The 23,437-nt window shown below is 45.5% G+C and overlaps 3 protein-coding genes across 5 annotated transcripts; 1 reads left to right on the top strand and 2 right to left on the bottom strand.

Moving 5' to 3' along the window:
• Positions 1-234: 234 nt before the first annotated feature.
• On the bottom strand, positions 235-1,933 carry LOC134503193 (interferon-inducible GTPase 5-like). The gene has a single exon (XM_063311868.1). The coding sequence runs from the start codon at positions 1,844-1,846 to the stop codon at positions 680-682; it is 1,167 nt and encodes a 388-aa protein (XP_063167938.1). The 5' UTR covers positions 1,847-1,933; the 3' UTR covers positions 235-679.
• Positions 1,934-7,613: 5,680 nt separating this feature from the next.
• On the bottom strand, positions 7,614-12,466 carry LOC134503192 (interferon-inducible GTPase 5-like). 2 transcript variants are annotated; one of them, XM_063311867.1, is made up of 2 exons: positions 12,398-12,466; positions 7,614-9,151 (listed from the first exon to the last, which is right to left on the bottom strand). In XM_063311867.1, exon 2 carries the CDS (start codon positions 9,122-9,124, stop codon positions 7,937-7,939), a length of 1,188 nt encoding a protein of 395 aa, XP_063167937.1. In that variant the 5' UTR covers positions 9,125-9,151; positions 12,398-12,466; the 3' UTR covers positions 7,614-7,936. The 2 variants fall into 2 exon arrangements, with proteins under 2 accessions (XP_063167937.1, XP_063167936.1); XM_063311866.1 differs by lacking the exon at positions 12,398-12,466 and adding an exon at positions 10,626-10,748.
• Positions 12,467-14,207: 1,741 nt separating this feature from the next.
• Positions 14,208-22,932, top strand: LOC134503347 (phospholipase A2 inhibitor and Ly6/PLAUR domain-containing protein-like). Of its 2 annotated transcripts, XM_063312125.1 has the most exons (7): positions 14,208-14,420; positions 15,895-16,016; positions 17,641-17,769; positions 19,246-19,362; positions 20,111-20,263; positions 21,168-21,305; positions 22,420-22,932. In XM_063312125.1, the coding sequence occupies exons 2-7, from the start codon at positions 15,968-15,970 to the stop codon at positions 22,611-22,613; spliced, it is 780 nt and encodes a 259-aa protein (XP_063168195.1). In that variant the 5' UTR covers positions 14,208-14,420; positions 15,895-15,967; the 3' UTR covers positions 22,614-22,932. The 2 variants fall into 2 exon arrangements, with proteins under 2 accessions (XP_063168195.1, XP_063168196.1); XM_063312126.1 differs by lacking the exon at positions 17,641-17,769.
• Positions 22,933-23,437: the final 505 nt, after the last annotated feature.

Below are 23,437 nucleotides of genomic sequence, written 5' to 3'. Positions count from 1 at the left end.
ATAATGAGAAGACAGGACAGCCTGGAGAAGATGCTGATGCTAGGGAGAGTGGAGGGCAAAAGGAAGAGGGGCCGACCAAGGGCAAGGTGGATGGATGATATTCTAGAGGTGACGGACCCGTCCCTGGGGGAGCTGGGGGTGTTGACGACCGACAGGAAGCTCTGGCGTGGGCTGGTCCATGAAGTCACGAAGAGTCGGAAGCGACTAAATGAATAAACAACAACATCAATAGATGGACAGATAATTACTGAAGTTATACAAATAATGCTCAGTATAACATTAGTAACACATAACAAGCAGAGTACATTGAGTTTTTTAAATTATACCTAAAAAAAGAAACATGTATTTTTGAGCTTAATAGCAAAAACACCACTACTTTATTATTTATAATTCTTACAAATAAAAAAGCGAAAAGCATCCCTCAAAATAAAATAGATAAAGATTTAATTTCTGACTTCCCATGGAAACATCTGCAAGCAGAGATACATATTTGCCCTTTTGATGATCAAGCAGATTCTTCGATCGGAGAATTATTAAGAGAAGAAAGAAAACAGCTACTTGGAGCAAGGAATTCTAATAAGGCATTGAAAGATATTATTCTTCCCCACCCCCTGCTCTGATCTGGATGAAATGCTTGGCTGTTGATAGGTTGTGCCTTCAATCTTCGCTGGGGCTCTGATCACTTAAGAAGCTTTGCTGGAACATTTCGGGCATCTTCCACAGATTTCTCAAGAAAGTTGTTCAGAAAATAATACGTGGTAGCAAATGAACTCGCTCCGCCAAAGAGAGTCCCCAGAATTTTCACAGACGACACCATTACCCAAAGGCCAGACTTCGTCAGGAGAGAAAGTACCAAACGTGCATTGATTGTATCGGCTAATCGGGTTTTCTGGATAGCTGACCTCAGCTCTGTAAAATCTTTTCCTGTCTGAAGTGACAGAAAACAGAGGGACCTCTCGTCTAAGCCGAATACCTTGCGGAAACATTTCCGGGCACTCAGCAAGATGGCAACATCACAAGCAATAGAGAGACCTGGAACAGGCAGTGCTCCACAAGCACAAGATACCCATGCCAACTTCCTTATATATGATCTCATTTGAGCTTTTTTCACCATCAAATTCTCTTCTGAGAAAATCTGCACAGCCAGTGTTAAAATATGCTTCTTGTGGTCAGGAAGTTCAGCGGCCATTGTCTCTTGCAGGAGAGGGAAATCATACATGTGTATCTGCCGGTTGGATATCAGAAATACTCTGGCAGAAAGCTTGCCTTCCGCTTTCAAATTATCTTCACAATATTTCCTCATGGTCTCCAGGGTTTCCTCCATATTGAAATTCCTTCTCCTCCTTTCAGCTTCGATGCTGACATCTACTTTGGTACGCACGTAGTAAAACTTCTTTCTCATTCTTCGTATTTCCTTTGCCAGCAAAGCATCGTTTTCAGTGAAGCGGTCAGCGGTGACAATGATAAAGACATCATATCTTTCAAACTGGACCTTCTCCAGATATTCCGCTGCCTCAGAATTACACGTTCCGATCCCTGGTAGGTCCCATATTTTTATATTCGGAAAAGAGGGGTGAGGATATGCCGTTGGCTTTGTCATTTCTTCTGCTAGCCCGACCTCGGCTGCCTCCTCCTCGTTATCATTTATACCCCGGAAGGCGTTGACAAAGGATGATTTACCAGCACCTGCCTTTCCAGTAACTGCAATATGAAGTGGCAGATTTTGCATTTTACTTAAATGTTCTTGATATTCAGCCGCCACTTTGGGGATACTGCCTTCATTCAAATCTCTCTTTGAGTCTTCAAATTCTGTCTGTACATAATCCTTTGGAGCTATATTGCCCATAGTCGCTCTTTGTTCTGCGCAGGTTATCTGGAAAGGAAAAGAGACATTGGGATGTTTCTGAGTTGTGTCTGGCAGTATAACTGGGAAGGAGGGGGCAATGTGGCTTTTAAAAGAAAATGGAAGGGAAGAATGCCATTCTCTGTTCCTCCCCCATGCCTACCAAATCAGCGATGGTCCCCAGTAAGGTCTCCTCACCTTCTGAAGCCATTCTGGTTCTTAGGCAATTAAGGTAAACCAAAATGCATTCTGTTAATGTAACTTTACAAAAAGTAGAGTTAGCTCATCTCTTCGTGTTTCCTGCCTGGACTACCTTGTAAGGCTGACATTAACCATGCATGTCTGAAAGTACTTCACTGCCCTCGTCCCCTTTCTACTCAAAAACTAGGGAGGGTCCCTTCTCAGCCTCTTGCCCAGCCCACATTCCTGCTGAGGGCTAAGCTGCCTTTGATCTTCACTGTTCCCCTCGTTGTATCTCATTGCCCTGTCTCCCAAGGCCATTCCCACATATCATTACAAGTGGTGCCTGTAATCATTGCATCACCAATATGACTGGACCAATGTCCAAACATATGGGGGGGGGATGAAAAGCCAATGGGGAGAGGGAGAAGCTTTCCAGATGTTCTCCTCCCCAGCCAGACACAGCCAACACCTCTTCTTGACACCGCTCCAAATCCCTGGGCCCTTCTTCTTTCCTTTGCTATGTATTCTATTGTCGTCCTTCCTTCCTTATCCATAAAATTACTGTCTGGCACAAACGTGACCCCATCCGGTTATTAACTACACCAAAGTCCAGCCAAAGATCCAGTGTAAACCTGAGGAAGGCATCATGAAAAGCAGGGAGGAAAACTTTGCTGCTTCTCTGGCTGATTTCCCAGAGCCACCCACCATATCTTTGCTTCCATAAAAGAGGGTGAAGGGCGTGTGCATTTCTTTATCCTGGAAGAGTTTTCAGCAATTCACAGATTCCTGGGCCCAATGCACTTCCTCTTCAGTGCAAAAGCAAATGGCATTGAAGGCTACTTTATAGAACAATCAACAGAAATGGGAAAGTGACAGAATATAAAAGCAAGGAATGCAAAAGCTGCGTGTGCAGCACTTCTTGGATAGTAATGAAACGTTCCTCCCATTGCCAGCCCCAGGCAGTCCTGCCTATCAGTCTCTCACAAAGGAACTCATTCCCACAATCTAGAGCAGTGCTGGCGAACCTGTGACACACATGTGTAAGGTGACACGCCACGACGTTTTGGGTGGCAGCCAGCCTTCACCGACACCCGACAACAACTGCCACGCCTCGGGAAGCCGCAGCCACCCCGGCCCAGTCCCGGCCGCAGCCGCCCTCGCCACCCCCGAGTCCCCCGCCGCCTGCCCTCCGCCGCCCCGGTTCACCCGGCCGTCGCCTGGCTCCCTCTTCCGCGAAGCCGGTTCCTGCGGAAGCCCCGGCCATTCGTGCGAACGGGCTGCTTCGGCTGGCTTCGCCCCTTCGCACAAAGCCGGTTCCTGCCGGGCAGGATTAGTTCGTCCAGCCGCGTTTCCTGCCTGGGGTACCTGGAAGGGCTGATGGCATTCTCGCAGGTCGGACAGCGCGCCTCTCCCGCCCGCCCGCTCCATCCCTTGCGTGGGCAGGGAGGGTCTTTCCTCGGTTTCTTTCCTAGACGGCTCGGACTCCCCTTCCTTTTCACTGGTCGTTCCCCGGGCAGCATCTCTTCCCTCCGTGGCCCCAGGTCGCCCTCACATTCCGACACAGTAGCCCGTTCTTAAGCGGGGCGGGGGACGGAGGGTCAAGGCTGAGCTCAAGGTATGGGGGGACCTGGAAGCCCGCTCTGCTCCGGGCTGTCCCGGGTGAAACGCCCCAGCCACCCGCCCAGGCCTTCCTGGCACAAGAGGCCGCTGGCAGAGCTCCCACAGACAAGGGGCTCCAGCCCTCCCCCACCCCCGCTTAGGGCTGCCCACGTCCCCTCAAAATACTCCCTCTTAAAGAAACTATGGGGCGCAAGAGGCCCACGGGGCTCACGTTTAATCCAACAGGAAGTCCTGGCATTCAGCCCTTGACAGATCAGGAAGTACCAGAGCAAAAGAGAACCACCCAAGGAGAGGGAAAACAACAGCGTGGTTTCCTACAGATGCCAGCGGTGAAAAGGGCTGATTTACAAGAAAAAGAAAGTAGCTTTGGACTGCCTTAGGTTTCGGTTTCTTAGAAATAGCAGACACTGTGGGACAGTGTTTCTCAAACTTGGCAACTTGAAAATGTGTGGACTTCAACTCCCGGAATTCCCCAGCCAGCATGCATGGATTTCAACCCCCAGCATGCTGGCTGGGGAATTCTGGGAGTTGAAGTCCACAGATCTTCAAGTTGCCATCGTTGAAAAACACTGGATAGAGGGTTTGTTCCACCCATTCCCGTCCAAGGCTCTGATTGGCTGCACTGCCTGGCATGTGCCCCCTCCCAGTGGCTGGTCACTGCCCTGGGCAGCCATTTCATCCTAGGCTGCTGGGCTGCTCCATTCTCTCTTGATCAGCATTTGCTGGGTTTTATATCTTTGGACTGATCCATCAACAGTGGCCTGTTTCGTCCACGGACCACCCTCAGCCCTAGGAGCTCACGCTGCATTCAGCCTCACATCTCCCAGGGGTACCAGTCCGTTTCTGCCCAGGCTGAGTGAAGCATGTCCCCCCCTCACTTACCCACAGTGCAGCAAGCCCTCCCCTCCCTGTATTATTTTTTAAGCTGCAACATAGGAATGTTGCCCCTTGCTTTCTGTGCAGCTGGACTATCGGTTCTTCCTTGCCAAAAAGCTGCCATGGACCTACAAGGGAACGTAGGAACGAGAGAACCGCCTGCTCTCCGTTGCTCTGATTCTTGTAGCATTGCAGCTACACAGGTCCATGAGGGGGAAGAAACAAAATAGGGAGGTCTGTGCTAGTGTCGGAGGAGATGAGGTGGGAAGCGGCCTGCGTGTGAAAGCATCTACCACATATACTTGTGGATAAGCCCATCCACGGATAAGAAGACCCTTGGATTTTTAACCCAAATATCAGGAAAAGTCTGCCCATAGATAAGCCGACCCACATTTTTCATGGTATATTTATTACAAATTTGAGGGACTGCTTATTCACGGATGGGGAATCCTCCTCCTCCTCCTCCTCCTCCTCCTCCTAGCGTTTTTCCCACAGGTGCATATATACACAAGTATATATGGGATATACAGGTACTTAAAAAAATATTACCATATATCTTTGTAGATAAGCCCATCCATGGACAAACTCAACCCAATTTTTTGGTGTATTTTGGCACCTAAACTTCTTGGATTATCCACAAATATACACAGCATGCGTGCAAACATCTGGGAAAACACAGGAAGGCCATGGGGACTAGGGGGAGGGCAGAGTCCCTTCCAGGCACCGGTAGACAGGTCCATCCAGGTGTTGGAAGTCCTGGCAAATCCAGCATGCCTCATTAACATGCAAATTGAGTTGTCCCACAATGCAACTCTGAGGAAGCTGTTTGTTGCCACTCCCACTTCCTTTCCCTCTCTTCCTTCTTCTCCACCAGAAGAAAGCACAGGATGTGTGCTGCTCTCCTCCATTCTGGGCACCATGTGGGGGGCCTGGAATTGCCCTTTTTTCCATGCAGCTCTTGGCAGCTGTCGGGCTGAGAGGTTAGGGCAAAACTAAGTATGTAGAAAGGAAAGAAGAACACAGGAACCTCATCTTTTCCACCAAGATGGATGCAGCAGAAGCAACATTAAAGTCAGGAAGAAATTCCTTTTACTTATCTCAACCTAATGTGTCTAAGCGTGTGATTCTTTATGCTCGGGAAGGCTGAATGTGTAAGAGCAATAACCTGTGTTTCTCTGGCTTGCTCATTGAAGCTATTTTAAGGTAACTCCTTTTCTGTGCCAGCTTCTCAGCTGTGTTAAGCTCTGCTCCATTTCAGTGGTTCTAGCAGGCGACTAAATTGGCTTCACCAGGAGCCCGCCAGTGACAAGGGAGGCAAGAAGCCTGGGAACAGCCAATCTGGGCTGCAGTCTTCCTGGTACACCCTGAGCACCAGCCTGACCCCCTTGCCAACCCGCTGCAATCCAGCCTGAACGTCTGGAAGCTGGCTTGAGAAACAGCCGGGAGCCAGATGGGAGAGGGACGGCTGAGGCTGCAGGGTGGAATTGAAGAGGAACAGAAAAGGTGTTTCCAAGCCAAAGGAGCTAACCACCCTCGCTCAGCAGCCTGGCCCACCACTGGCCTCTGCCTCCCCCAAGGCCCTGCAAGACATAGAAGGGATCATGAAATAGGCCTGCTCAGCCATCCTGCCAGGGCTGATGCCATGGCCTGCTCTGGGTACCATCCTCTGGAAAAGGAGCTCTGCCCTCTGGCAGAGCTTTGCAAAAGCCTAGGAATTGGAGGCCATTTCAGTAGCAGGTGGGCAAATCTCTCCTGCGTTGATAATTTTTCTTGCTCCTGCATCAATAATTTTTACCTCTCCTGCCCTGCCCAACCTGAGGCTCACATTACAGCATCCCTGAAAAATGGCTGTCTGGTCGCCCCCCTTCAGAAGAACCTGAAGACTTGCCAGACATTGAGACGATAGAGAGTTTGTCTCCCTCAAAAAAGTGGTCAAGGGGCCAACGGGCTGAAAGAAAGGACAGAATTGACTCTTTCCCAGAGGAATACATCTAGCGAAGGATCAAATAAAGGGAGCTCAGGAATGGACATTGGCTTTTGAAAATGCAACTTTTCATGCCTAGATCCTGAATTTCCCTCAGGGAAGCTGAAACTTGGGGAGGCTAGGCCAGGCCCCTGTTACCTGCCCCTGAACATCTGCAGAACATCAGATGAATATCGGACTCTTTTGAAGACAGGAAAGGGAAGCCGGAGAAATTGGGTGACGGGGGGACCAAACAGTTGAAGATGGCCGTAATTACAACTCTCCCATCAAGCAACTCAACAAATTGGCTATAGGAAAAGGATAGCAATTTGTATATGTTGGGAATGGAGAACTTCTGTGTGGCTGCCAGCAATCCACAATACATTAAGGGAAGGGAGAGCCACAACTATCAGAAGAGACAGGTCCAAATATTTCTGCTTTTTTGAAAGGAGGGGGCATGTTTTAAAAAAGATAGGTGTGCCGTACAAAATTGATGTCTTCAAAAATAGGAATAATTGGTTCACTGAGAATCAGTGATCTCTGGCCAGATTTTACTACCACAGATGGGGGGAGGGCCTGTCCGTAGAACAGTCTTATTCCCCCTGCCTTGAGAGAGCCCTTGCATCTCCTGTGGTCAGCCAAGGGACACCCAGACGTCGTTCTTCACAACCCCACCAACCCTGCCTTCCTACTTCGTAAATGAGTTGACAAATGTTACAGTGGATAAATTCCAGTAGCTTTTGAAAGCTGTAGCTGTAGTTGTTCCCCCTTCAGTTGCCTTAGCTGAGTCCTGCTTTGGAAGCTTTCTTCAAAATTCTTTTTATTTAAACAAGAGATATATTTCCAAAAAATATATAGTATCAATAGATGGACAGATAATTACTGAAGTTATACAATTAATGCTCAATATAACATTACTAAGAGACACCCAGTAGAGTACATTGCGTTGTTTTCAATATATGTTTTCCTATTAAGCTCAAATATGTATGTATGTATGTAAGTTTGTATGTGTGTCTTTATGTGTCTGTGTGTTGTTATTTACAATTGTAAAAATAGAAAAGAAAAAAGAGAGTGGGAAAAAAAGAAAAAAGCACCCCTAAAAGCAATGTAGATCAATATTTAATTTCTGATTTCCGCACTGGAAGTATGGCCTCCAAACAGCTCAGATTCTGCTTATTATTTGCAGCATTTAACAAGATGAAGCACGTTGAATCAGCCCTCATGGAAACATCTGCAGACAGAGATACTTATTTGCCCTTAGGGTGATCAAGCACATTCTTCAATCGGAGAATTATTAAAAGAAGAAAGAAAATAGCTAATTGGAGCAAGGAATTCTAATAAGGCATTGAAAGATATTATTCTTCCCGACCTCCTGCTCTCATTTGGATGAAATGCTTGGCTGCCTCCTTCAAGGGATGGGGTGTGCCTTGGATCTTTCGCTGGGGCTCTGATCACTTAAGAAACATTTTGTGAACTCTTCGGGCATCTTCCACAGCTTTCTCAAGATAGTCGTTCAGAAAATAATACGTGGTAGCAAATGAACTCGCTCCCCCAAACAGACTCCCCAGAAGAGGTATAGAATAAAGCAGCAGTTCCACACCCGCCACCGATACATAAACAGCAGACCTCAGCAAGAGAGAAGTTACAAAATCTATACTGATTGTATCGGCTAATGGGCTTTCCTGGATAGCTGACCTCAGCTCTGTAAAACCTTTTCCTGTCTGAAGGGCCAGAAAATGGAGGGACCTCTCGTCTAAGCCGAATACCTTGCGGAAACATTTCAGGGCATCCAGCAGAATGGCAACATCACAAGCTATAGAGCTACCTGGAACAGGCAGTGCTCCACAAGCACAAGATACCCATGCTACCTTCTTTATATAAGATTTCATTTCAGCTTTTTTCATCATCAAATTCTCTTCTGAGAAAATCTGCACAGCCAGTGTTAAAATATGCTTCTTGTGGTCAGGAAGTTCAGCGGCCATTCTCTCTTGCAGGAGAGGGAAATCATACATGTGTACCTGCCACTTGGATATCAGAAATACTCTTGCAGGAAGCTCACCTACCCGTCTCCAACTTCCTTCACAATATTTCCTCATGGTCCCCAGGGTTTCCTCCAAATTGAAATTCCTTCTCCTCCTTTCACCGTCGATACTGACATCTACTTTGGTACGCACGTAGTAAAACTTCTTTCTCATTCTTTGTATTTCCTTTGCCAGCAAAGCATCGTTTTCAGTGAAGCGGTCAGCGGTGACAACGATAAAGACATCATATCTTTCAAACTGGACCTTCTTCAGATATTCTGCTGCTTTAAAACCACATGTTCCGATCCCCGGCAGGTCCCATATTTTTATATTAGGAAAAGAGGGGTGAGGGTATGCCATTGGCATGTTCGTTCCTTCTCCTACTGCGACCTTGGCTGCCTCTTCATCATCATCACTTACACCACGGAAGGCGTTGACAAAGGATGATTTACCGGCACCTGCCTGTCCGGTAACTGCAATATGAAGTGGCAGATTTTGCATTTGATTTAAACATTCTTGATAATCAGCTGCCACTTTGGGGATACTGCCTTCATTCAAATCTCTCCTTAAGTCTTCAAATTCTGTCTGTACATAATCCTTTAGAGCTATATTGCCCATAGTTGCTCTTTGTTCTGCGCAGGTTATCTGGAAAGGAAAAGAGAGACTGGGAAGTTTCTCAACTATGTCTGGCACTTTGAATTTTGGGGTTGGAGAAGACACCTGAGAATACCGTGGACAGCCAAGAAAACAAACCAAAGGATCATCAAACAAGTCAACCCAGAGTTCTCACTCAAGGCACAAATGACCAGGCTCAGACTGTCCTACTTCGGACACATGATGTGAAGACCCAGCTCTCTGGAGAAGGCTCTGATGCGGGGAAAGGTGGAAGGAAAGAGGAGGACCAGCAGCAAGGTAGACAGACTCGGTTACGGTGGGGAAGAGAGTACCATTGGGAGACTTGAAAGAACAGGTTAGGGATAGATTGTCATGGAGAAAATCTATCTATGTGTTCACTAGGATGGCAAAAATTCCTTGATGGCACATAATCAATTATAAACAAATAAAAAACAAACAAACAATACCAAGAGGGCAGGGGAGGGAGGGTGCCTTTTGAAAGGAAACAAAAGTGGAGAATTCCATGTCTTTCTGCTAATCTTTCATGCCTATAAAGCTCTAGTAACTGAATCATGGAAGCCTGATGGTGTTTTCCCTCCCTCCCTCCCTCCCTCCCTCTTGTACCCAAGGCAGTTAAGGGGGAATCACTTGAAGCTTCTTTCTAATGTTCTCTCCCTCTCCTGGGCTTAGATCGTGTTTTGCTGACTGCTGTAGCATAATTTTCCCAGGTCATCTCTGCGGTTCTCTACAGGACTCTGGGCCAGTTCTCCCCAGCCAGATCAAGCACTACCCAGCTTAGGGGACCCCTTGTTCATGGGAAGAGCCTTAGGCCTGGCGGTGTCTCTCATGCCACAAGGCCCAGTCTGGAGCAAGCCGGCTTCAGATTCCCTGCCACCCATGCTGGGGCTATCCTACCTGAGAGACCCTTTGGCCGCTGTTGCAGAAAGAGGCTCCTCTCAGCCTTCTCCCACAGGACTCAGGAACCTCCTCTCAGCCTTTGCATTTGCTGCCAGGACCCTCAGGCCCCGAGAACAGCTGCTCCTGGCACTTCTGCTGCACTGCAGAAATAGCAGCCTTATTCATTGGTTCTTTCCTTTGCTACATATTCTATTGTCTTCCTTTCTTATCCATAAAATCACTGTCCGGCACAAACATAACCCCATCCAGTTATTAACTACAGTACACCAAAGTCCAGCCAGAGGTCCAGTGTAAACCTGAGGAAGGCATCATTAAATGCTGGGGAAAAAAGTTTGCTGCTTCTCCGGCTGATTCATGTTTGCTTCCAGAAAAGAGGGTGCATTTCCTTATCCCTGAGAAGTTTTCAGCAGTTCAGAGATTCCTGGGCCCAATGCACTTACTCTTCAGTGCAAAGGAAAATGGCATTGAAGGCTACTTTATAGAACGATCAACAGAAATGGAAAAGTGATCAGAATTTAAAAGCAAGGAATGCAAAAGCTACAGTAGCTAAACCCAGAGAGGGGAAGGGGTGCACACAAATGCATACTTGCTTTTCTAGCAGGAGTAATTCACAAAGACATCAGCCCACACTGGGATTGATCTCTGCCCAAGGTATCCAGAGTCCTCAGGACAGAAGGACTGAATCTCACTTACATACCCTTAAGGGCCGTGTGCAAATAAAACATTTCCTATCCAGTCTCAGTTTCCTAGGGATGCCAGTGGTGAAAACAAGTGCTTTACAAGAAAAAGAAAGTAGCTTTGGACTGCCTTCAGTTTTGGTTTTTTTGCAAATGGCAGACACTGTAGGACAGGATTTCTCAAACTTGGCAACTTTAAGACCTGTGGACTTCAACTCCTGGAATTCCCCAGCCAAGCAGAATGGTGTACATCAAGATATGCTTGCTTTCCTAAAAGGAGCAGTTCTCAAGGATATCAACGCACACTGGGATTGATCTCTGCCCAAAGTACCCAGAGTCTGGGAGAAAGAGTTGCAAGTTGCTGTCCTTTTTCTGGGAGGAAGAGAGGATTTTTCACACACACACACACACACACCAAAAAAGCTTTAAAAATGTTTTCTGCAAAATGTTGGTTTCTTCAGGAGAATAAATGCCTATTTTTCCTGGGAATGTTTACATTTTTGGACACAGAAGTCGCCCAATGCAGAAACAGTTGCTGTGAGCCATTGCATTCTTCGTCTTCAAAGGTCATCATCATGGATGCTCTTCTGACATGGTTTTCTGTTTCTCTTCTTCTTACAACTGGTAAGCAACATCTGATAATTCCCCAAGCCTAGGAATTGGAGGCCATTTCAGTAGTAGGGGGGCAAATCTCTCCTGCATCCATAATTTTGCCCTGCCCTGCCCTGCCCTGCCCAACCTGAGGCTCACATTACGGCATCCCTGAGAAATGGCTGTCTGGCCACCCCCTTGAGAAGAAGAAGGGGGGCAGGGGAGGGAGGGTGCCTTTTGAAAGGAAACAAAAGTGGAGAATTCCATGTCTTTCTGCTAAGCCCTCATACCTACAAAGCTCTGGTAACTGGATCTTGGAAGCCTGATGGCGTTTTCCCTCCCTCCCTCCCTCTTGTACCCAAGACAGTTAAGGGAGAATCACTTTAAGCTTCTTTCTAATTTTCTCTCCCTCTCCTGGGCTTAAATCATGTTTTGCTAACTGCCCTTGCATAGTTTCCCCAAGGTCATCTCTAAGGTATGTGGGAATGACCTTGGGAGACAGGGCAACGAGGCACAACCAAGGGAACCATCAGATAAAAGGCTGACATCAATGTTGCAAGTCTGAAAGTACTTTACTCCCCCATCCCCTTTTTGCCCCAAAACTAGGGAGGGTCTCTTCTGAGCTCCTTGTCCCATGCACATTCCTATTGAGGGCTAAGCTGCCTTTTCTCTGACGGTTCCCCTCGTTGTGTCTCATAGCCCTGTCTCCCAAGGTCATTCCCACATATCTTTACAACTGGTGCCTTTAATCATTGGATCACCAATATGACTGGACCAATGTACAAAAAAAGGGGCAGGGATGAAAAGCCAGTAGGGAGAGGGAGAAGCTCTCCAGATGTTCTCCTCCCCAGCCAGACACAGCCAACAACTCCTCTAGACACCGCTCCAAATCCCTGGGCCAGAGTTTTCAGCAATTCACAGAATCCTGAGCCCAATGCACTTACTCTTCAGTGCAAAGGAAAATGGAACTGAAGGCTACTTTATAGAATGATCAACAGAAATGGAAAAGTGATCAGAATTTAAAAGCGAGGAATAGAAAAGTTACAGTAGCTAAACCCAGAGAGGGGAAGGGGTGCACACAAATGCATACTTGCTTTTCTAGAAGGAGTAATTCACAAAGACATCAGCCCACACTGGGATTGATCTCCGCCCAAGGTATCCAAAGTCCTCAGGACAGAAGGACTGAATCTCACTTACATACCCTTCAGGGCCGTGTGCAAATAATAAAAAGTTCCTCCCATTTCCTATCAAATGCAGTCCTTCCTGTCAGTCTCTCATACAGAAACTAATTTCCATAATCTAGAGCTCTTCCAGAAAGGGGGGAACAGGGTGTTAGATTAAGTTTCTTTCTTTCTTCCATTTATGGTTCAAATTTCTATCACCACCCATCTCCCCCAAAAGGGGGGACTCTGGGCAGTTCTTTACTGTAGTGCATCAATTATTGGCAGAAGAATTTCATCCAACAAGCTCTTAGAAAGTATTTTGACATTTTCTGCAGATGATTAACCTCATACCTACATGCAGATCACACTATTTCCTATCAGAGTAATTATATTTATGCAAAATGCAGAAAAAGTGTCATTAATTATGCTTTAGAGCATTGCTTCTCAACCTCAACAACTTTAAGATGTGTGGACTTCAACACCCAGAACTCCCCAGCCAGCATGGGGAATTCTGGGAGTTGAAGTCCACATATCTTAAAGTTGTTGAGGTTGAGAAGCACTGCTTCAGAGAAAGATTTTTTTTTCCACTTTGGGAAACACAATCAGTTATTTGGAATCCCCATAGGAACCTGGGGCATCTGTGGGACCCCTCCCCTGCTCCATTCATGATTCATTGTGTTCCTCAGCTCCAGAAAATGTGGTTGAATAAATAATGGATAAGTTAATCATGATAAGTGGACTGCATGCAAGTGGAGTGCTATGCTCCTGTGCAATGCCATTTTGACCAATGCACATTCATTGCAATGTATAACTGGGTTTAAGCAACACAGTTAAATCAGTGTCCTGTTGGCGCAGCTGGAGAATAAGCTGTAGGAAGCTTCCTTACCAAAAGCATACTCTTTGGCCCACAGCTGGGCCTTGTTCTTTGCTGCCATTGTGCAAGACTGCCCAAAGGGGAGTTGCAAAGAAGTGGTCAGAGATCCGTTTTGGATATATAAAGGAGAGCCCTTCCTCACTCAGAGGCCTCTTGAAGTGGAGTGGTTCTGCACAGCCAGCTAGCAGGCCAGTGTCTCCTGCCCTTACAGAACCTGTTGGCCCTTCGAGATAGTCCAGACAAGAAGCACCAACCATGAGTGCTAACGCTCCCTATATTGTAAGGTTAAGTAACAAAATCTTGCAGGTTCTGAAAGCCCTTACCCCCTCCCCTCCTTCACTTTTAGATCCAGAAAACTAGGGAGGGTCCCTTCTGAGACGCTTCCCACACCCCCTTTCCTTCTGTGGGTTGAGATATCTCTTCTCAGACCATTGTCTAGGCTGCGGCCCTTCCTCCTGTCTCCCAAGGTCATTCCCACATGCTAAACAGGACTCCAGAAGTTTTTCTGGATTTCCACAGTGCCTTGAACCGTAGCCTAATTGATTACTCTGAGTTATGCAACAAACCAAATTGCCCCTGGCACAAAAACAAACCGGAGTTAAAACTAACCCAATTTGCTTCGATTGGTAACCCAACTCAGCTAGCTGTGCAAACAAAGATGCCAAGTTTCTAAACAATCTGGTTACGCCTGCCGAAACACAGCCCTTTGGAATTTCCCTGCTACCTCACTTTATTAAGAGTTATTTCTAAAGAACTCGCTATAGATCTGCCCCTTTGGCTTTATCTGCAGCCTGTCATGCAGGAAAGCAACAGATGAAACTACTAGCTCTGATAAAAGTCATGTGAGAAAAAAAAAGAAAAAAAAAACACCCTTCAGCCGCTGCCAAGACTTTCAGCTGCTCTTAAAGGCACAAGGAAAGGAAAAGCGAAAGAGACACTGGGGTGGAAATGCTCTGAGCTCAGCTCAGAGCAGTTTGTGAAATTCTGTGGTTTTCAGGGATTTTCTTGTTTTCTGCCTTTGCTGGTAAAATGGGCTGTTGGGGTAGGTTGATCAGCAGAGAGAAAGGAGACCTTGGGTATGTATTTGAAGGCTGGGAATGGGCAGGAAGCTGGAGTGAGAACTGATTGGGCTATGGTGTTATCCCCCCCCCCCCGATCCATCTGTGATATTAATAGAACTAAATAGCATGGCTTTGCCAGTTATGGGATCCTTATAAGCTTCCGGGTTCATCAACCTTCCCTCGAACAACTGGGATCAGCTCCTGCAGCTGATGTGGTTGGCTTTCAGCTCCGTATCAAAGAAGTATTTTGTCTTGGGGAAGTTCACTGCTCCCCCAGAACAGGCTGATCTGGGGGTACGTGATGCATTTCTGGAGCCAGAAGCGGTTTGTTGGGTTTTGGGTGTCGTCAAGCCTCGGATCACCGTGAACCACATCCTGAAGTGGCAGAATCTTTTCTACAGATGAGCCACCTGCCCCTGGGGCTCTCAGCTGGCCTAGTTGCAGGGGAACAGAATTTTCCGCTGTTGTTTTTTTTTAATTAGCAGCATATATACATTCAAACCCTAGCTGTTGTCAAAATCTGTCTTGTGATTTCTCATTTTCTTCCCTTTTTGGAGTACCTTATTCTTATAGGGCGTGAGCATGTCTTGCAGATGGTGATCAGTGGTGGGGTTTTTTCAGCTGAGATCATTCTTGGAGGTGTTGGGGGGGTGCAGCTCTTCCTCTTGTTGGTTCTTCTTATATTTCTACCCTTTCTGCAAGCTTCTTTGCTGCCCACCCTTTCTGATCTCAGGAACAAAATAATTATAATTATAATTATAATAATAATAATATAATCAAGGAAGCTTTGCAAACTGCTTTCTCCCAGTACCTGCCCTTGACAGGAGGCTGACGTCCACCAGAATGGCCTATAACGAGAGGACATCCACACACACGGCACACGCACAGTCCCTCAGGGCAGCCTTGAAACGAAAGAAGTGCCAGAATGACCCACAGAAACTCTCTTCTCTGCAGGATTAAGTGTGTCATTCACAAAAATACTGCAGTTTGTGGGGCATGGACAAATCTGAGGACACAAAGACACACACCCCATCTCCAGCACAATGCTAGGGCTGGCGTGTGTAAACGTAGTGACCCCGGTACCGGTGCATTTCCTTTGGCCCCTAACCGTGGCAGCTTCAGAGAAACACTAAAATTGCAACGGGGGCAACCTTCATTACTGACGATGACCCCCCAAGATACCTGAAAAATCTCTTTTTCTCCCAGCCCTAGGAAAACTGGGTGTCGTCATGAATCTCTTTCTGGCCCACAAAATAGGTGGGGGTAGGTATAATCCTGGCGCTTTCTGAAAAGGTGTGGTAGTTGACACAGAACAAGCAGCAAAGAAGACTGGGAGAAAGAGTTGCAAGGTGCTGTCCTTTTTCCGAGGAAGAGAGGATTTTTTTAAAACCCCCCCTAAAAAAAAAGCTTAGAAAAAATGTTTTCTGCAAAACCTTGGTTACTTAAGAAGAATAAATGCCTATTTTTCCTGGGAATGTTTACATTTTAGGACATAGAAGTTGCCCCACTGCAGGAGCCGTTGCAGTGAGCCTTTGCATTCTTCATCTTCCAAGGTCATCATCATGGATGCTCTTCTGACATTGTTTTCCATTTCTCTACTTCTTACGACAGGTAAGAAACATCTGGTAATTCCCCAACAGCTGGGCAAACCTCTGTTATATTATTAAGTCTTAAGGCAGGCATATGCAGATCCAATGTTCGTATCATTAAAGCCCTTCCCAATGTACGCCTACTCTAACTTGGCACCTTCCAGAGTTGCCCATCCAGTGTAGCTCATGCTGGGTGGGGAACTCTGGATGTTGCAATCCCCGCATGTTGTAGGGAACCACGGAGATAACCTTGAAGAAGTCATCCAGAAGCTGTTAGGACAACAGCAGGCAGAAAAAGCATGTGTTAAGCCCAGGGGGATGGGAAAGTATCAGGAAAAGACTCAGACTGGCTCACCCCACAACTCCCTGGGAGGTAAGAGGGAGGGAATGCAAAGTCCAGGCAGGCTTGCAAGATTCTGTCACTAGAGCCTATCTCAACCAGGTATAGTTCTAGTCTTTCTGTGAAGGTAGTTTCCCGATCTGGTCTACCATGTTAAGGCTGGCGGATACCAAGTTGAAGAAGACTGAGCTTTGGGGAGATTGAGATAGCACACCCTTTTTTCTCTAGTATTTCTGAAAATGTGGAGGGATCCCACTCGAAGTAGAGCGGGAGACACGAAGACCATGCAGATTATGGAAGAGAAGATAGATGCTGAGTGACATCCATCTGTTGTCTCTTGTCACCATGTGAAGGTGACATTGAAATCTTTAGACCTTTTCCATGATTCCATTATGTTCAGCTGAAGCAATTGTGGCTCTTTGCAGAATGGGGTAGTTCTTAGGGTAATTGGATTGGGTCAGTTTTGGATGAATTGATTCAACTCCTGAATCACTGAATCAGGCCAATCCAATTCAATAAACTGATTCAATTCAGGAAAAAAAGAGTGTTTGGATGCATACATGAATAGTCAAGGTGGGTCTGAGGCACAATTCAGTTCAAGTTGATGGTCCAATTTAGAAAGTAGGGTTGATTTGGAGTTTTCAGTGGAATTGGTTTTGAATTGAAACATCAGATTAAATCTTTGCACTGACTTAGTGGACATCGTACAACATCCTCACACATATAGAAGTGGGACAGCTCTATGGACTGTACAATCCTGGGCACAGATTATTTCCATGTGGCTTCTTGCAGTGTATTAGCCGGTTTCTTTCTCAGACCAAGAGAACATTGGAATTGAGCAGGGCCATGCAAGTTCTACTATGAACTCAGTGGCAACACTGTAAAGACTTTTCTTGGTTGGCCTGGCCCAATTATTTCATCTGCAGCCACAGATTGGTAGTAGTGGCTGTGGTGACTATTGGACTTAACAAAAGAGACTTTGGGAAAGGGAAGGTGGGATTGTTTCCATAACTGGAGCAAACCCTGAGGATCATACACATCTGGCAGACTGTAGAGAGACCTCCACAGTCTTACTCAAGGCAGTATCCCACCTGAGAAGGGAGCAGGTAGCAAATGAAAGAGGAGAGCCAAACCATCCCCAATCCCAGCACAATGCACATCTCCAATTCCATCTTTCTTTTTGGATGTAAAGGAAGGCCAGACTAGATGCCCCAGCAATGCCCAGAACTTGGTTAATTGTCCATGCTTGCAATCCACCAAGGAGGTCAGATGGTTGAAGATGTGACTAAAGCCAATCCTATATTAGTTTGTTTAGAGACACAAAAAAATACAAGGAACGAGAAGTTTCCTGACACATCAACTCCAGTTGAAGTGATGCTGAAACCTCAGAGCCAAGAATCCAAGGATGCAGAAACAACAATACTTCCATCTGTTGGTGAGTATTGACTCCCTATTTACTGGAGGGCCAGGTATAACAAGACTTCTGCAGGAATGATTTGTCCTAATCTGTTGCTTTGCTCCTCACCACCTCTGCATTTCAGTCAGGCATGATGGGATTCCATACAAATTTTTAAATAATCTTTTCAAAAGCATTTCAATAATGAAAAGTCACCTCCAAGTCAAGCTTGACTCTTGATGACTACTTGAATATATTGAGCCCTTAATCCTGGGATTTTCTGGTAGTTCCCTTTCCAAGATCCGGCTCTACTTAGCTTCCAAGCACAGACAAAGCTGGCTGTTGTCCCACTTCAGAGATTTTGCAATATAACCTGAGAATGGAATGAAAATATTTGGAAGGTGCAGAATCTGCCCAGGACCATTTTTTGGGAAGGGGTGCACAGTCATCCCAACCATGTTTTAGTAGCTGAAATAATCAGATGGAGATTTTTAATGTAATTCAAGCTTGCAAATTTAATCAGTTAAAATCTAAATAACTGGCATTGTTTCTGTACTTTGGGTTCCTCTACAGTCTCCCATTTAGTGGGATGTTGATTCCATGGAAAATATAACAGACAGAAGATTACACAGATACAAGCTGCAATGAGATGCTGGGATGGGGAGGCTTAAATGATAGTTCTGTGCTGGAACCTATCAGAATATTAAAAAGGCTTGAAGCTACTGGTTGATAAATTTGTTCCAATCTTCATGCTGCCCTGGGAGGTGAAAACCAAGTCCAAGAAAAATTCAGATTTCTTAAGATCAAGCTGGTTGTCTTACCTGGTTAATGAATTAACCCATTTTTTGAATTTGCACTATCCATCTAACCATAAATTAACCTAGCAGTCTGGGTTCATACAACATGCTAAGCCAGACACACATATAAACACCCCACCCCACCAAACCACAAGATAAGCATGTTGTATGAATGCAGCCACAAGGCCTTTAAGGGACCTAGTTGATACATAGGTGAAGTGTGGAGTCCTTGGTGCTCTCCGAGCCTTGTGGTTTTCTTGCAGACGTTTCATTGCCAGGCTAGGCAACATCATCAGTGTGAACAGGGAGTGGGCCTTGCTCTCTGTTTATATACTGTCCAGCTTGTGTTGGTGAAGTTGCTCTCTCCTTGGAAGTTCCTTGATTGGCCTGTCATGCACAATATGCCCTAATCAAGGAACTATTAACTCAGTCAGTCAACCCAGCAGCAAACAACAGCCCAATCAAGGAACTCCCGAGGAGAGAGCAACGCCTCCACCAACACAAGCTGGACAGTATATAAACAGAGAGCAAGGCCCCCTCCCTCTTCGCACTGAAGATGTTGCCTAGCCTGGCAATGAAACGTCTGCAAGAAGACAACAAGGCCCAGAGAGCACCAAGCACTCCACAGTTCAACCCTGAGCTACAGATATTCGCTTCAATTGGAAACACAGGTGAAGTATCTGCCCTGCAAGGTTGATGGGCCATTTTGCTTTTTCAGGTGCCTCCTTGGCATGTGAAACATGTTTTGCCAATAGGAATAGTTGCCTGAGTGGAAAAGAGGTGTGTGAATCTGGTGAGGACATCTGTGCCATCGGATTGACTGAAACCTCCAAAGGTGAGCTAAAGGTTCAGCAGTAGGCAGACAGACCTATTCACCCACTTTTACTCTCTACAATCTTTTATTTTTCCCCTTGAAAGTACGCCCCATGCCAGTTGGTGGGTGGGATTAGGTTAAGGGGTTGAACTGAGACTAGCGGGACCAGGTTCTGGTCCCTGCCTGACCGTGGCGTTCACTGGCTGGTTTTCGGCCAGTCCTTCTTTCAGTCCAACCTCCCATGCATGACTACTGTGGATTAAGGTCACACCTCCTTCAGTTCTCAGAGCAAAAGTGGAATATCAGTGCAAGGAGTACCATAAATGCATATATTGAAACTCTTTTTCTGGCACCCTCCTTTTTCTCTGCTTTGAGATAGCTACATCTTTTCTATAGTACATTTTATTTATTTGAGCATTGCCAACAGAACTGTGGCTACTGGGGGATTTAGACATACAAATATTAACAGTTATTTAAGCCTGTTACCTAATAGACCATGATCCAAGCGCAGAAAGTTGCCTTCAACTTGAGTTCCTTTGCTGGTCCACTTAGAGATAACTCTCCAAGGTTGCAGACTTGAAACCTTTCCAACTGTACCTGGAGATGCCCATAACTGACCTGGGAGCCTTCTTGAAGCCAAGCAAGTGTCCTACTGCTGAGCATTGAGGTCCTGGGCTACAAGGGGAGTTCCACAAAAGCTCTTTTTGTGCACTGCTAGGCTAGGTGAAGACCCAAACATCACAGAATATGAAATCTTCTCTCTTGGCAGGAGGGAAAACCATGTCAACTATAGAAAAAGGCTGCTATTTCTCTGAAAACTGCACCTCTGCATCTGTTTTGGTGACCTTTGGCCATGGAGAGTTCCTCAGGAAAAAGATCCTATGTTGCATAGGAGAAGATTGCAAAGAAGATTCTCCTCCATGTAGGTCTCTTCTTCTTTTTTTCCTTTTTCCCTGCCAACGATGTCCATCCAATAGAGTAAGAAATTATTTGCACTCCAAACTTTCATGGATGAAGCAGCAGTGTTTATCAACTCAAAGGGAAGGGAAGTTGCCATGGCCCTCCAAGAACTTCAACCACCAGAATTCTCCACTATGGCCCATGTTGGCTGGGGCTGCTGGGTACTGTAATTCAGAATGATCTGGAGGGCTACAAGTTTCCTATCTTGGATACAATCCTTGAATCACAAATTAGATTTTAATGTTTTTGCCCTTTCCAAGAGGGGTAAGCAACTTTTTCTGGGTGGTTATAGGACCCTTTGAAAGTTGCATCAATAGCGTTGGGAAAGTTGGCAATGGAGGGCCAGAACTGTAACCATTTTGATGAATGCCTAGAAACATAAATATGCACGTAAGCAACTATACATTTTCTCTCTCATCTTCATCAATTTCTGGGGCCAGAGGAAGAAGCTTTAGCCTATCCTGCCCTGTATTATTAATATTTGCTCCACAGACCTGAATCTGTTCCCTTCTATAATCAATAGAGAAGTCGTTTTTAGCTGATGGCGTCATTGAGGCCGGTGAGATCATTATTTTTTTTCCCCCCTCTGATCTTGAGATCACCCTTGTGTAGGGAAGCAATGAATCCCAACCTAGTGAATGTGGGTCTTGCTACTCATTAGCTCTGTCCCTTGGTAATGTTCAACACTGGAGCAGCAAGTAGGTGTGTAACGCTGCTATAAAAATGCAGGAGGCACTATTATTGCAACCGTTGATGAGAGATGCATAAAGCTGCCTGGAAAACTAACGAAATTAATGGTCACAAGAGTTGTTGGTCACTGAGCTCAAACGCTTTGACTTAATTAATTGGATTCATTTTCTTTTCAGGGCCACCAATAAACATGACAGCCAATGGAAAATACTGCCCAGCCTGCTATTCCGAGTCTGCGCCATGCTCTGTGAAGATAGCCCAGTGCACTGGATCTGAAAATCACTGCCTGGATTTGACAGAGCATAAATATCCTGGTAATTCTGATGTTATATTATGAATAGGTTCACGCATCACCCTAAAACGTATTGACTGTGTTCATACAACACACTTAACCCAGTTACAGATTTGTTAACCTGGATTCATTTAACCTCGGTTATGTTTCTCTGTGGGTATATGTGGCTTAGGGTGTTTTGTGAGCCTCACCTGTATGGTTGTTTTACAGCTCTGTGTGTTGTGCAAACTCAGGGAACAGATTAATTCAATAACTAGAGCAAATATATAAGCCTAGTAAAATCAGTCAACGTGATGTATGAACGTAAGCATTGTGGGTTGTTAGGTTTTGGTTTAGCCATTTTGGTAATTTTTAAAATCATTTTTAAAATAATTTTAACCCATGATGCTTTATGCAGATGATGCCATTATCCTCTCAACAAATCCAAACACTGTAAACCCTAGCTTGTTGTATGGCCCAGACTATTAAAGTTTATTCAATAAACCATCATTAGTGATTCAGCATGAGCAAACCTAGTCTGTTGGTTCACACATCACCTAAATTAGGGACTGGCAACATTTTAAGTGAGTGGAAGGACTTTTTAAAACATTGTTTTTGACCCTCCAAGGGGTTCAAAGGCAGCATTTTAGGTTCTATTGCTTTGTACAGCTTTAGGGTAAAGTAAATAATGATTACTTACCATTATTAAAGTAGAATAAATATTGGTTGGGCTCTCACAACACACAACTCTAGGCCAAAATAGAGCTGGCTAGTTTGTGGCTCAGAGGGTATGGGGACCTAACCATTGTTTGATCCTGTTATCTGTACCAGGCTATCATGTTAGACTATGATAGGGTTTATTGGTTTGGGTATAGCATGTTCTGTGAATATAGCAATGGCATTTTGCTAGCCAGGTTGAAAGATTAGGGCAGTGTTTCGCAACTTTAAGAAGTGTGGACTTCAACTCCCAGAATTCCCCAGCCAGGCATGCTGCCTGGGGAATTCTGGGAGTTGAAGTCCAGACTTTTTAAAGTTGCCAAGGTTGAGAAGCACTGGATTAGGGTGTTGTGTTAACCAGCCATTAAGGGGATGAATGGACTTCTTAGGCCATAATCACCAGGCTCTGTGTGACTTTCCTTCATGCTTTTCATATCTAGAAAAGAGCATTACCCTGCAGGGCTGCACAACTGAGCCTATCTGCAATGCTTTATGTTCTGGGAAATTGGACTTCTTTGGTATGGATAATGCCAACACCTCTGTTAACTGCCGGCCAGCCAGCCAGGTGTCCCAGCCTACAGGATGTCTCCTCCTCTCTCTCTCTGGGCTCCTGCTGATGAAGGTCCTCTTGTGATGCACCTTTTGGGAGAAGCAGCCATTGAAGGTTCTTCGTTTTGCCTTCTCAGAAAGAAGAGTGATTGCTTTTCAGGCCAATAGAAAATAAAACTGGTCTTTCATCAAGTCAAATGTTTGATTCCACTAGCTGTTTTCTCTATACTGACCAGCAAAACACCTCCAGAGGAGATGCTGGGACTTGAATTAGGACCTTCTTCTTACCAATGAGGAACAGTTTGCTAATTCATGAATACACAGAAGCAAAAGTTCAGCTGTATTTAATAGGGGTGTGCAAGGCACAGTATCATCCAAGGTGATAAAACATTCCTTCTTCTGAAGTGTTGAGGCTAAAGTTATCTTCCTTGACTCAGGGTCTTGCCTGGGAGGATGTGACTTCTGCAGATATGCCACCCATGTGCAGAAGCTGCTTTTCATAAATAATGTCTATCCATACCACTCTGGTGCTAAGAAGTTGGAGAGATGTGTGTGGCTGTTCTCTTCTGCAAAGCAAAGCAATCTTCTGAAGATTTGCACAACCTAATGCTTAAAACCTGGGATCTGCTACCAGGTTGGCGTATATAGTAATGGCTGTGTTCAAATGACTAATCTAATCAGGTCAGCTGAAAATATGTTAAGCTTGGTTTGTTTTATCTCTAGTTTCTGGGTGCATGTAGAGCTTGGTGTGATGTGTGAAGCCAAGCTGGTTTCATTAGCAAATATTGCTATATTATCATGCAATAATGCTATTGCACATATTCTGCAAATCCAGAATGTGGGTTAACTTAGTAATCATGTTTGCATGTTCTGTTTAACACAGCCACTGAGCTAGTGGTGTTAAACATC

The sequence above is a fragment of the Candoia aspera genome, chromosome 10 (assembly GCF_035149785.1).
Source record: "Candoia aspera isolate rCanAsp1 chromosome 10, rCanAsp1.hap2, whole genome shotgun sequence".
Lineage (NCBI taxonomy): Eukaryota > Metazoa > Chordata > Lepidosauria > Squamata > Boidae > Candoia > Candoia aspera.
The sequence above is the reverse complement of the archived record's forward strand: the minus strand, read 5'-3'. Positions and strand labels throughout refer to the sequence as shown.

Excerpts from the sequence above, each read along its gene's own strand:
- LOC134503193 (XM_063311868.1), bottom strand. The coding sequence starts at position 1,846 with ATGGGCAATATAGCTCCAAAGGATTATGTACAGACAGAATTTGAAGAC.
- LOC134503192 (XM_063311867.1), bottom strand. The coding sequence starts at position 9,124 with ATGGGCAATATAGCTCTAAAGGATTATGTACAGACAGAATTTGAAGAC.
- LOC134503347 (XM_063312125.1), top strand. The coding sequence starts at position 15,968 with ATGGATGCTCTTCTGACATTGTTTTCCATTTCTCTACTTCTTACGACA. Across the intron at positions 17,770-19,245 it reads AACAATACTTCCATCTGTTG|GTGCCTCCTTGGCATGTGAA; the intron begins GTGAGTATTGAC and ends TTGCTTTTTCAG. Across the intron at positions 21,306-22,419 it reads GACAGAGCATAAATATCCTG|AAAAGAGCATTACCCTGCAG; the intron begins GTAATTCTGATG and ends TTTCATATCTAG.